This window comes from Colossoma macropomum, unplaced genomic scaffold, assembly GCF_904425465.1.
Source record: "Colossoma macropomum unplaced genomic scaffold, Colossoma_macropomum, whole genome shotgun sequence".
In the NCBI taxonomy this organism is placed as follows: Eukaryota; Metazoa; Chordata; class Actinopteri; order Characiformes; family Serrasalmidae; genus Colossoma; species Colossoma macropomum.
Window position 1 is genome coordinate 13,310,268 of NW_023494806.1, and position 12,756 is coordinate 13,323,023.

General features: G+C 36.2%; 1 protein-coding gene across 1 annotated transcript; it reads right to left on the bottom strand.

Moving 5' to 3' along the window:
- Nucleotides 1–7,511: 7,511 nt before the first annotated feature.
- entr1 (endosome associated trafficking regulator 1) lies at nucleotides 7,512–12,754 on the bottom strand. The gene is made up of 8 exons (XM_036599190.1): nucleotides 12,355–12,754; nucleotides 11,851–11,957; nucleotides 10,869–11,285; nucleotides 10,679–10,752; nucleotides 10,026–10,137; nucleotides 9,854–9,916; nucleotides 8,811–8,950; nucleotides 7,512–8,662 (listed from the first exon to the last, which is right to left on the bottom strand). Exons 1-8 carry the CDS (start codon nucleotides 12,401–12,403, stop codon nucleotides 8,578–8,580), a joined length of 1,047 nt encoding a protein of 348 aa, XP_036455083.1. The 5' UTR covers nucleotides 12,404–12,754; the 3' UTR covers nucleotides 7,512–8,577.
- Nucleotides 12,755–12,756: the final 2 nt, after the last annotated feature.

Below are 12,756 nucleotides of genomic sequence, written 5' to 3' on the forward strand. Positions count from 1 at the left end.
TGGAGTGAGTTGGCAATATCATGGTCTTTCAGCTTGGCAACTTTACTACCAAAATGAGTGAGGACACTAATGTTTTTAAACTCACAAGGTTTTTAAACTCACAAGGACAGAACTAAACCGCCCCCCCTTAACACACTCACACACACACACACACACACACACACACCTCTTCTGATGCTCTACTGCTGGAACAGTGCTGCTAATACTGTGTTTACACTGTTTACTACCTCAGAAACTGCTGTGGTTATGTTTATTATCTGACGTAGCGTAGCTCACAGATCACAGCACGTTAAATATGTCTGCACCTTATTCCACTACCTCTTGTCCAGAATGTGTGCTGTGTCAGTGCTGCACTGTCCTGTCTGTTTACTGTGTCTAATGTCTGTTTAATTTATCATATTTATTGTATTGTTTCTAGCTTAATTTTTGTTTGCACACTATGTCTGCACGTTCCACTTTGTACTTTTTGTTCCTTGTTGCACCGTGTTCCTGGAGGAACGTAATTTCACTCCACTGTGTACTTGTACATAGATGGAATGAGAATAAAAGCCTCTTGACTTGACTTGACTTAGACAATGTGTGTTTATGTTCCTCTTTTAGCTGATTATCAATGGAACGAAAATGTCTTTGTTGTTCTATGCTGTCTGTGATTTGATTTGAGACATAAGATCAAGAGATCAAGGCTCGATTGAGTTTAGTTTGTACTTTAGGGATGTAAATTAACTTGTGTACATTATATTTGTATATGTAGCCTATTTCCCTACTTTTTTCCATCCATGTTCAGATGAAAGTGGTCTTACGAAACTCGTATACTTCGCAGGATCCTTTCCACTGATGTTATTCTGCCATTGTTATCATGCCATTTATTACCATATGCCAATCACTTCAGTGGTGCTTCCAGTGTGCTGGACTTACTGGCCTTCACCACAGTCTTTCTGTAAGTTTATAATACAATACCTATGGATTTTGCCTATGGATTTAGATACCTATGGATCTAAATGGAAATAACTGTCCCTCTAGCCACATATTTTTGTCTTTACTGTTGCTTTTGTACAGTCATTCGCCTCTGTGATTGAGCACCAGTACCGTAGTTAACATTGAGACCAGCAGAAGGACCCTTTGACAACCATCTAAATGGACTGGAAAGGTAACATTATTAGCCAAAGCCAAATTCAGTGCGTCAGTTGTAGAGTCTGATGACTATGACAGAACATTATGTGTATAGTTTGGTAAATATTTTGAATTATTTTGATATTTTTTACCTACATATAGGTAATATAAATTAGTTAGACAAACTGCAGAATCTGTTATTCTACATATTCCCTCTATAATGACAATTTATCCTCCAATGTTATTGATTGCAATAGGTTTATATGCTTGTATATTTATATGTCACTAACACCACCTTTTTACCCCTCTCTTTTTACCTACATACATCTGTATAAGGGAATAAATACTGTAGAAACCGGTGGGCTTATGTGACATCTTTAACTTTGTGGATATTTGTTTCTTTCTATTTACATTAAATAGGCTGGAACTGAGTGCAGCAGGACAGCACCTGTCTTCTGTCTAATGTATTCGTTTTTTCATGGATGCAATGTTGACACGCAAGTCTGATTTGCTAATATTAATTACTGTAAAGTAATATTCAGTGTTGTTAGTTAGATTTATATTGAAATTATATTCTGAGTATTTTTTTCGTATATAACTGTTTTTAAGTTTGTAATGTTTTTTTTCCAGTTAAACCATCCCTTCACTCTACCATCCCATCTTTGTTATCAATATCATCATGCCTTGCTTTGAATTTATATTGTCATGGACCTAGCTTCCTTGCTAGAAAACCAACATAGACTACCAACACTGTGATATACTGTACTCTGATCCTATAATCAGAGCATAAGCGTAAGGTGATATTAAGGTTTAATGTTAATAAAGTTAATGAACCTATTATTCCTGGATTTCTTCATTTTTTATGGATTTTAAGCAAATTACTTACAGTTAATGGTCCAGGCTTGCATACCAGGTATAAAGTGCATAAAATAAAATTTAGAATACTAAAAAGAAATAAGGACTTTGATTATTTAATCTTGAATGAAATGCTCATTATCTATCAAATAGATTGCTAAAATATAACTAAAACTGGAAAACAGCATCATATGGTATGTTAATATCACAGTATATCAGCATAGATAATATATCACCCTGCACTGTGATAAATGTAGAGCATGGAAATTTCATATTATGTTATGGAGAAGTCATAGAATTCCCCAGCATGCTGATTCCACACAAGAGGGCACTATTAACACGCAAGCAGATTTTCGTGTTTTATAGGAGTGGTGCTTCAGTTACAGTTCTTCTTGACGAAGACAGATATATAAGGAACCAGACATAGATGCAGATGTAAAATGAACCAGGAAGGTGTCTTAGATTAATCTAATATACAAATACTAATACAATACATAACCCTGCAGTGAGATGAGGTGTGTGTCACATGCTTTACTCGTAACAAATTCTTAAAAAAAAATACACCATACTCTTCTAGTTAGGGGGTACTGCCTGCTAGAGCTGCCCCTGTCGACTGTAAGTGAATGAAGCAGTAGACCACACAAGGTCACAGATCAGGACCACAGAGTGTTGAAGCACATAGCATGTAAAAATAATCTGTCCTCTGTTGCAACATTCACTACAGAATTTCAAACTGCCTCTAGAAGCAAAGTCATCACAAGGTAAGCTGACATCTGGCAGTCTGACAGATTAATCTGGGTTTGGCAGATGTCGGGAGAGCAGTAACTGCCTGAATGCAAAGTGGCAACTGTAAAATTTGTCAGAGAGATAATGGTCCCAGTGAAGGGAAATCTACAGCATACAGTAACATTCTAGATATTTGTGTGCTTCCAATTTTGCTGCAATGGTTTGGGAAGACCTCTTTCTGTTTTCAGCATGACAGTACCGCTGTACACAGGTCCATAAAGAATGGTTTACCAAGTTTGGTGTTGAACTTGACTTGCACAGAGGCCTGGCCTCAACCCTTTTAAATATTTTAGGATCAAATGGAACACAATAACAAACTCCGGGTCTAAACTATTTTTGCCCATGTAAAAAATGAATGGCAAAAACCGCCATTGTAGCAATCTGTGATAAACAAAAATGTTCTCAACCTGGTGTGTTTTCTTATGATGTTAATTCAGTGCACTGGAGAATTAGCTTGCATGCCGCAACACGTATAGTGTGTAGTATTTTGACTCCTTAACAACTTCATAAAAGCAATTTGTTACAAAAAAGTTACAAAAGTTACAACTTTTATTTTACAACAACAAAAACTTGGTTATTAGTGCCAGGTTGTCATTCAAAAAACCTCTGTTTATTTTACTTTCTATATTTTATATTATTTTTATGTTTTTGTTTATTCTGTGCCGCAGCCCAGATTGACATGTGATTTTAAATATTTATCAACAAACATGTTTATGAATTTGTTGCATTTGGGATTTGTTAATCTGTTTTGCACACCAGATTATACAATTAAGATTAAAAAAAGGCAGAGGATAATTCGGAGTCTCTCTTGGCTGGTAAAGGAGAACAACACCAATGGACCACTTTCTACAGAGAGCTTGAGGTAAATAGGCCACTATGTCCATCAAGTGGTAGATAACTACCCCAACCTGCGGAAAAAAAATCATAGAAACCATTAAAACCATTAATATCATAATGTAAAGGATTCTAATGGGTTAACAAGTGCTCTGCAGCTGATTCCAGATGCATTTGTTGGCTTCCTAAATGAATCCAAATGTGTCCTATAAGAAACTAGTGGTGTCTAATGGTAAGCATTAAACCAATGCCTATTAGGACACAAAACCATCAGGTTTTAATTCTAATGGTTCTAATGTTTGTTGTAGTATGTTTTAATATAGCAGGGGCATCACCACCACTTTGGTTATTTTTAGCAGACCTTTTCTTGGAAGCCTTGGTTTTAAATTTTTCCATCAAGGCCTGGGCTTTCATTGTGGGCTTGCTTTTGTTTGATGAAGCCCTTGCTTTCTCTGCATTCTCTGTAGAGGATGGGCTAATGCCAATGCCTATTAGGACACAAAACCATCAGGTTTTAATTCTAACGGTTCTAATGTTTTTTTTCAGCAGGGCGGTTTCATCACAGTAGAAATCTCAGAGCACACACACAAACACATTTTCTAAGCCGCTTATCCTTCTGGGTCATGGGGGTTGCTGGAGCCTTTCCCAGCAGTCGCTGGGAGGAAGGCAGGAAACACCCTGGACAGGTTGCCAGTCCATCAGCGCTCTCAGAGCAGGAATGGCACAAATACAAACCTTGACAAATGGCTCTTTGGGAAAAACAGCTGAAACTTGTGTTATAGAGGCCAGCAGTGACAGTTTATGTAACACTTTCTCTGGCAGTAGGTCACAGGAGAGAGATATTACATCATACTAGATTCTCTGTACAAACCAATTAAGCAAAAATTAAACTTCACATATAGTTTATTTGAAATTTAATGTAATCTGAGTTTTCAGATATATTTCAATATAGAAGTGCTCTGAAGTTTTGCTTTTTTTACTTGTCCCTTGAGATAAAATACTACTAGTACTACTACTACTGCTACTATTACTACTACTACTACTACTACTACTACTACTAATAATAATAATAATAATGACAATAATATCAGTACACTCAGAATTTGAGAAGAGTTTGTCTCCATTGCCTACAATATATCCAATAGTTTGTAGACACCCCTTTTACTGAATTACTGAATTCAGCTGGTTTATGGTCCATCCATTGCTAAAATTAGCTTAGGCACAAATGTGCCTAAAACTGCCATACCCATGTGTCAGCTAGAGGGGTACAAATTCCCCCAGCATTGGGCAGTGAAATTGTGCATTCTTTAGAGTGACAGACCACCAGCAAATAAGTTTGGGATGAGTTGGAGAACTAAACATCCAAAATCCTTACCTGACCTCACTAATGGTCTTGTGGCTGAATGCAGTCACAAACTTCCCAGAAGTGTAGAGACTGTATGAGGACTTAAGAGAAAAGCATTAAGCTTGGAACCATAGCAACAAGCTGGCCATTTCAGAATGAACAATTTGGATCTTGAAAAAGGAAAGTGATTCTTGTGTACTTAAAAATCAAAAAGCAGGTTTACTGAAGTAAATAACTGCAGCAGAAGGTAGAACGATAACCAGAGGGGAAGAAAAACACTTAAAATGCTGATACTGATTTCACTGATCACCCCAATATGCAGGAGCAATTAATCACATTCAAAATATGACGCAACAGACTTAATAGATAAATAATTTGTAGATTATTTATTCATAAATTGTTGTTGTCAGCAGAAGAATAGCTTTCATTCAGAAAATGTAAAGATTACAGTTATGGATCTTTGAACATTTGTGGACAGAAGATATGATTGTAAACATATATCAACAAGGTGGAAAGGTTCAGACGTAGAGAAAATAACCTCTCAAATAATTCAAGTATAAGTACTCAAGTACTGTGGAACATGATATAAGTAATAGTTTGAAATTATTCTTCAGACAAAAACATAAACATAAAACTCAATAAATATTTTACACAGGTTTAAAAAAAAAGTTATGTACTTTAGTACAGGCAATGAAATTCACAATTAGTTATTGCTACTTAAGAATGTTATTCGAATGCTGAGAGCATTAATAACATATACTTAATTAGCAATAACTTACTAACAGTTCAACAGAACCCAAAGAAAGAACTTTTATTAATGTCTTGTTCTCAAGTAAAAAGTATGCTGCTTGCTTTCACTCTGCGTGGTCCAGCAGCACTTACGAGTGCCAAAGAACCATTTTGATTTACCAGGATAGGTTGCTGAACGACCACCTGAGAAACACAATCTGACATTCTGATTACCTAAGACGGTAGGAGAAGCCATCTGGACTACAGGACTGGATTGTTCAAAGCAAAAAGTTGAACTGGAGGGATGACAGGTGCACTTGTGACAGTAGAAGCTGTAGAGACACTGACAACATTACCAACATAATGAATTGAAAGGGAAAAACTACATGGGGAACACTCTGGCTCAAAATTATAGGTGATGGAAATGGCACTCGAGGGACAACATTCAAGATGTTTTGGTTTTGATTACATTGTATTTCAGGAGGTGAAATTCTGGTAACTAGGACAGGTGGCTGAAGTAACACCTGAAGAACACTGTTACTTGGCTTTGATTACCAACGATAACAGGAGAAGGTAGCTGAACAGGCATCAAGCCAACAGAACTGAGAATCCAAGCTGTAGTTTGTTTTAATATAGCAGGGGCATCACCACCACTTTGGTTACTTTTAGCAGACCTTTTCTTGGAAGCCTTGGTTTTAAATTTTTCCATCAAGGCCTGGGCTTTCATTGTGGGCTTGCTTTTGCTTGATGAAGCCCTTGCTTTCTCTGCATTCTCTGTAGAGGATGGGCTACATATTGAGGTCATGGTAGGGGCTGCCAACTGTGCTGATTTACCAGGTTCTACTGGTACTACCAGCTACAGTCCTGGCTGAAGAGTTTGTGTTGTACCCTGTGTACCTGATTGCAGAAAAGGTAATATTCCTGGTCCAGCAGGCTGTGGGGGGAGTACTCCCTGATGTATATTTAAATAAGTTATAACAAAAGCCCAGGGAACCATCAAAATGGGCCTTGTCTGTGGTTTCTTGTTCTGTTGAGGAATTGGTGTGTTGGTTGTCTGTGGGAGGTTTAAACTGCTGAGGTCAAACTGACCCCAAGGATAAAAAATGTTAGTAAATTTGAAAGTAACAGTAGGGTTAAGTCTGCTCTGTCTTTAGTGGGATTCTAATCTGATTATAATATAGTTCATGAACAAGAATTGATGGAGTTTCTGCTTTTTTAGTGAGTAAGTATTCTAAAGGTATTCTTCTAAGAAGATAAGTAACTGTATTCTATACACTGCCTTTACAAAATGTAAGTTGGACTGAATACAGCTACTGAATGTCTGTATTCTGAATACATTAATTATCCCCAATACTTGAATTCCATTTCATCCCATTCAGTACAATTAGACATACACACAGTTCAGCGTATAAGTAGTATAATAGTCCTCAATTTCAAAGCATCTATATTCCCGACAAACTTTAAAAAATCCAATTTCACATAAATGTACACATATTCCACGTCAAGCATTTCAAACTCACACTCCTTTCCCTGCAGGTAACAGCTAATTAGCATATTACCCATACTGCAACTCTGGAGCCTCCACACTCAGATATGAGCAAGGTAAATGTACGTCAAGCATTAGTCTTTCCTACCTCAGACGGCAGAAACTTCTTCAAACTTGTTGAGACATTTTTATACAGTAAAATTGAAAATACCGACCTTAATAAAGTAATTCTAGCATATATTTGTGGAAGTATTTCAAAATAAAAGCCCCTGTTCCTTTTGGTATATTCGCTTTAAACACTGAAATCAGCTTCTAAGTGAGTAAACACTAAATAATAAGTACTAAAAAACTGGACCACAGTAAAGTTTTATACATTTATTCATCAGTCTTAACAGCATTTCATTTGAAAATAGTATTTCTAAAAAAATCGAAATACATAAACACATGACTAAAAACACAGAATAAATTCCACTAATCTCCGTTATTAAATTAGTACAATATTGTCATCAAAATCACAAGGATATAAAAGAGTGTAAGTGGGTACAAGAAGATAAAATAAAATCACAACACAGCAAAATGTATTTGATGTTTTTTATGACTTCTTGATCTATTAGAAGTGCAACGTGCATACAGTGCATACACTGAAAACAAAACTTATCAATGTATAAAAGCATCCAGGGAAAGAAAAAAGTCCTGTTAATATCAATATAGGTGGCGTTAACTTGCCAAATGTATTAATGGTGTTTTACCTTTTATAAATGATTTGGTGCATATTACACTAGTATAATATACTATTACAAAATGTATGTGCTCAAAAGTGTACACATTTTGAAAACATAATTAAAAGCATACCATAAAATATTGGTACAGGGTAAAATGTAACGCCTTTCACTACCACTTCTGTAGTGAAGAGGTGCATGTGAAACATCAATATTAATATGATGTTTGGACTGGGATCACAATCCCAGTTGTGACATATGCTCTCCTTATATGTGCAATAGGCTGACTGGCTTTAGCGGGAAAGAATAACAGGGTTCAACTTTCCTGTGTCCATGTAAGCAGCTAGTGTTCTCTTCCAGGGGAACTGAACCGTTTAACAATGTTGTTTCAAATCTGAAAAGATTTTGCATCCATATAAGAGGAAAGCATACATGAGCTTTCACCTGAACAGACTGGTGGTGCTCTGGAGTGACAGTTTAGAGACCTACAACAGTCTCTAGATCTGACTTAAAATGGACAGAAAACTGGCAAAAGAAATAATTTGTTAAAAGATTAAATATAATAGTATAACTGCAAAAGAGAATAACACTCTGATTGTAACAACTATTACTCAGTATATGTGAAAGACATCTGATTGTGTGCAAAAGCCAAAAAAAGAGAGAAAACATTAAGTGAGATGAACAAAGGCACAACACACTGATATATAACAATGTTATTTTGGAATCTCTGTGATCTTGTCAATGGAACCCAGCAGTTGTGATACGAGACATAAAGTCTCTCTTCCTGTCAGCAACTGCCTGTGAACAGATAAGCATACTGTAGTTCAATACATACTGTGCATCTAATCACTATGGTGTATGTAATGTAATTCATCAAATATGTTGACACACTTGTTGTGGTTTAGTACAAATGTAATAGATCTGAAAGAAAGTATTTTCAGCATACTTAATGGAAGTCTCTGCATCTTTGGCCGCTTTGTTCAGGTATTCTGATGCCATTTGTGCATTGTGCCTCATTGTGGATAAGGCAGCAGTTTCTCCTGCTCGAAGCCGCTCATTTTCACATTTGTATCCCTCTAGCTGGTTCTGGAAAAAATAGATTTTAAGTCTAAAATTAAAAAACAAAACCTGGATAACACGCACAGTAATACGTACAGTACTGCAAAAAAGTCAGAGACCACCCTTAATTTTACAGTCAAATAAAGTACAGGTTATTCATTTTTCAGCATTAAGAAAAAGCAGAACGCTGCAGCCTCAACAAATAAATATTATTTAATTTTTTTCAGCACTCACTGTGTCCTTTACTACAGCTTCCATTCTTTTCTGAGACTTGCTTTCAGTTTTTCAAAGAAATCTGCAGGGATATTTTTCCATACCTGCAAAGTTCAGCCTTAGAAGTTGGTTGCATTTTCTGCTTCTCATAATCCAAGTAATCTTAAGCAATAGTGTTGAGGTCTGGACTATGGAGGGGTCAGAGCATTGTTTTAAGAACAGCAGCAGCTTCTTTGTTTGATTTGTAAGTTTTCTTTTTTCTCCTTTTTTCCTTTTCTCAGCTTTGAGTTGTCTTTTCACAGTGAAAGGATGGGCAGAAACACCTGTGGATTTTTTTTAGATCTGAAGCAGGAGTGGAGCTTGATTTTCTCCTCTCTCTCAAAGAGAAAAACCTTTGAGTACTGTTTAACTGATGGATACAGTGATGGTCATCTGCCAGGTTTTGCATCATTGTCGGGAGATCCTGTTTTCTCTACAACTTTAATTTTTTTTTTTAACTGATTTTCCAGTGACTTTCCTATTCATAATGCAAGTGGGTTATATTACATACAATCTCCTCAGAAATTTCTCCTGAAAAATGAATAACTTGTACCTAATAGATGTTTTGACAACAAAATAGAAAAAAGATGGCGGTCTCTGATTTTTCCACAGTACTGTAGTTCATAATGAGGCAAGTTTAAATACAGGACAAGACATTAAAAAGAAAAAAAATTAAACCTGGAGTTGCTGGACCTCTTGCTTCAATTTAGATAAATTGTTCTCAGCTTTAACAGCCCGTTTCTGTTTAAGAAATAAAAGAATGCTTGAATTTGTTGTGCATGGAATGTTATGGTTACATGGTTAAATTACACTGTTATATAAAGTAAAGAAAATGGAGACAGTTGCATACCGTCATTAGCTGAAGGTTTTGTTCCACAGATTGCACCATTGTCTCTAAGGCTTTGGCTTCTCTCTCCTCTTGCAACTTTCGGTTGTGTAACTCATCTGTGAGTTGTCTGATCCTGAATAACATTGATAGATTTTCTGATTAGATCTACATATTTAAAATAAAGCACAGAATACTCTTACTTAGGCTACGTCACCTGTGACCTAAGATAATAAAGACTCTATATGGAGAAGCTATCATAGATTAGCATCACAACAACTAAGCACCCAAAAAGTTTAGCATGGTGAAAAATACCACAGAAATGTTTTCTGATTGGTCTAAAGTGATGAAATTTGGTACTGTTAAACCTTGGAGGAATATCTAACAGTGCCCATTTGAATGTTTCTGATTACATGCCATTTTTATATTTTTGTTAACAATCAAACACGGATTTTCTGTTGTTTTTTCAAAAATCAGTATTCCTGTTGACTAAAAGAGACTAGATTTATATAATAAATTAAGTGATGAATGGTTTAATCTGTTATAATGTTTTCTAAGATTTGAGCACAGGCAAGCTCAGAACATATGGACCAATGGACATTTAAAATTGAACTGGTTTAAATAAAAAAAACAAAAAAAAAACAAAACACAAATGCTACTTGTGTATTCACTCTTACTTTGTAGAGTCAGCCTCTGACTTCCTTATCAGTTCTTTGATTTGTTTCCTAAGTTGAGAATTTTCTTCTCTCAGCTAGAAAAGACAAAATGTTAAAATGTATGACTCACATTTTTATGGCATACATTAAAATATGCCATGTTCATAATAACAAAGATCATAAACAAATAAATGCTGCAGAATCTCACTACCTTTTGCTGGTCCCTAACCCCATTCTCTGCACTGCTTTTTTTAGTGTGGTAAGAGATATCAATGACTGATGTCTCCTCATCTCCTTCATAGCTGCCAGTGCTTCTCCTGTGGAAATGAGTCTCTGGTGAGAAGCCCTCGTCTAGCGCCCACTCATTTTCCGTGTCATCCTTGTCTTCGTTGGACAGTAATGAGTGATCCAGGTAAGCACCGCTTTTCAATGTGCCACACAGTCCTAACTCGTGCGCCTCTTCAACTGCTGAGGGCTGATAACTTTCAGTCCACTCATCATCAGGTTCGTTATCAAAGGACTGACCAAGCAATGAAGGATCTGTGAAAAACTGACCCTTATGTCTGTGGTCGAGGCCTCTGGGGTAGTTATATTCGTCCTTTGCTTGACAGGCACTGCCATATGTTTTCTGCAGGCATAAAAATAACAAGAAATTTAGACGTTATCATTCTTGACTCCTTGAACCCTAGACTTGTTATTCAGTCATTAACCTTGAGATTTATTCTTCAATAACTACTGGACCCACATACTGGCTGTTGGGGTTTAAGTAACTTCCATTCCTCATTTCCATTCATTATGTGATATTAATTAAGAAGTCTATTACAAAAAGTTTATTTTTCATCCATTTATGATATTTGCACACAATTTGACTTGGATGTATCACGAATTCTTCATGTCAAATCTATATGTCATGACCAGAGAAAATATACTTTGTTCTATGTAAATGAAAAGACCAATCAAAGTAGAAATAATAATTACACACTTATACATATACATATATATAATTGCTAAATAACCAATCCATAATCCACTCCCCAATTATCTGAACCAACCCATTTAAAATGCTTATTTTACAGTTCAACCTTTGACATTATCTGTTGTTACAAAATAAACAGAGGCAGCACAGACTCTAAAGATACCAGCTGTCTCAACAAAGCCTGGAACTAGCCTGAGCAATTCATATTGTAGTTCACCTCAAGGCCATCAGTGGTGCTGAACTGTTGATTTTTGCTCCGTATGAATTCTTTAAAAGAGAAGGGGTTCAGTTCATCCCCACCCTCTTTTGGCTCCTCTACAGGGTCTGAAATCACACAAAGAACATACTATATTACTAATTACAACAATGGTTATTATGTCATTATATGTATTTTTCTTACACAAATAGTATTGTTGTTTTGTTAAAAGCCAGTAGTAGTGAACAAAAGCCTGATATGATGAATTAAGTGATGACTTTTTTTGCCATATGGTTTGTTTGACGTAAAAAAAAAGAAAACAACAAAAAAAAGTAAATGCATTTTTAAAAGAGAAGTGTACGTATGTAGCACATTATACAAACAATGCAACATGATGGCATAAAATCACATGCTAGGATAAAATAAGATACAACAGTTTTCAATCCAGTTTTTTTCGCATAATCCGGTTTAGGTTAGCTGACTGAAGTATTCTGCCTGAAACAGAGAAGGAGCGATGATACTCACCATCATCCTCAATGATGAGCATTTTCTTGGATGTTTTGTGTTTGGCCATATTTGGTTTGGAGAGGTAATTTACAGGAATAAAGAGCGGGTACTAACACATTTAACACATTTAACACATTTAACACATTTCCGCAGCTCCTCCTTCGCTGTCCGTCACTGTCCGAGTGAATTTAGTTATCCGAGCTGCAGCAACACGGAGACTTTCCTGCTCAGTTCCTACAACAGAGAAATACTGACGGCTTGTCAACCAAAACACTGTCCACTAAATGATCTCTCTGCTGCGCTCCTAGACGGGCTCCAGTGTCGGGTTCAGACTTCTGTCTAAAATAAACTACAACCATAAAACTTTGCCTAACTGAACATACTCTTCACTTTCAGTGTGATGGTGTTCTTCCCTGACTT

Excerpts from the sequence above, each read along its gene's own strand:
- entr1 (XM_036599190.1), bottom strand. The coding sequence starts at position 12,403 with ATGGCCAAACACAAAACATCCAAGAAAATGCTCATCATTGAGGATGAT. Across the intron at positions 10,753-10,868 it reads GGGTTAGGGACCAGCAAAAG|CTGAGAGAAGAAAATTCTCA; the intron begins GTAGTGAGATTC and ends TGTCTTTTCTAG. Across the intron at positions 8,951-9,853 it reads AAGAGGTCCAGCAACTCCAG|AACCAGCTAGAGGGATACAA; the intron begins GTTTAATTTTTT and ends TATTTTTTCCAG.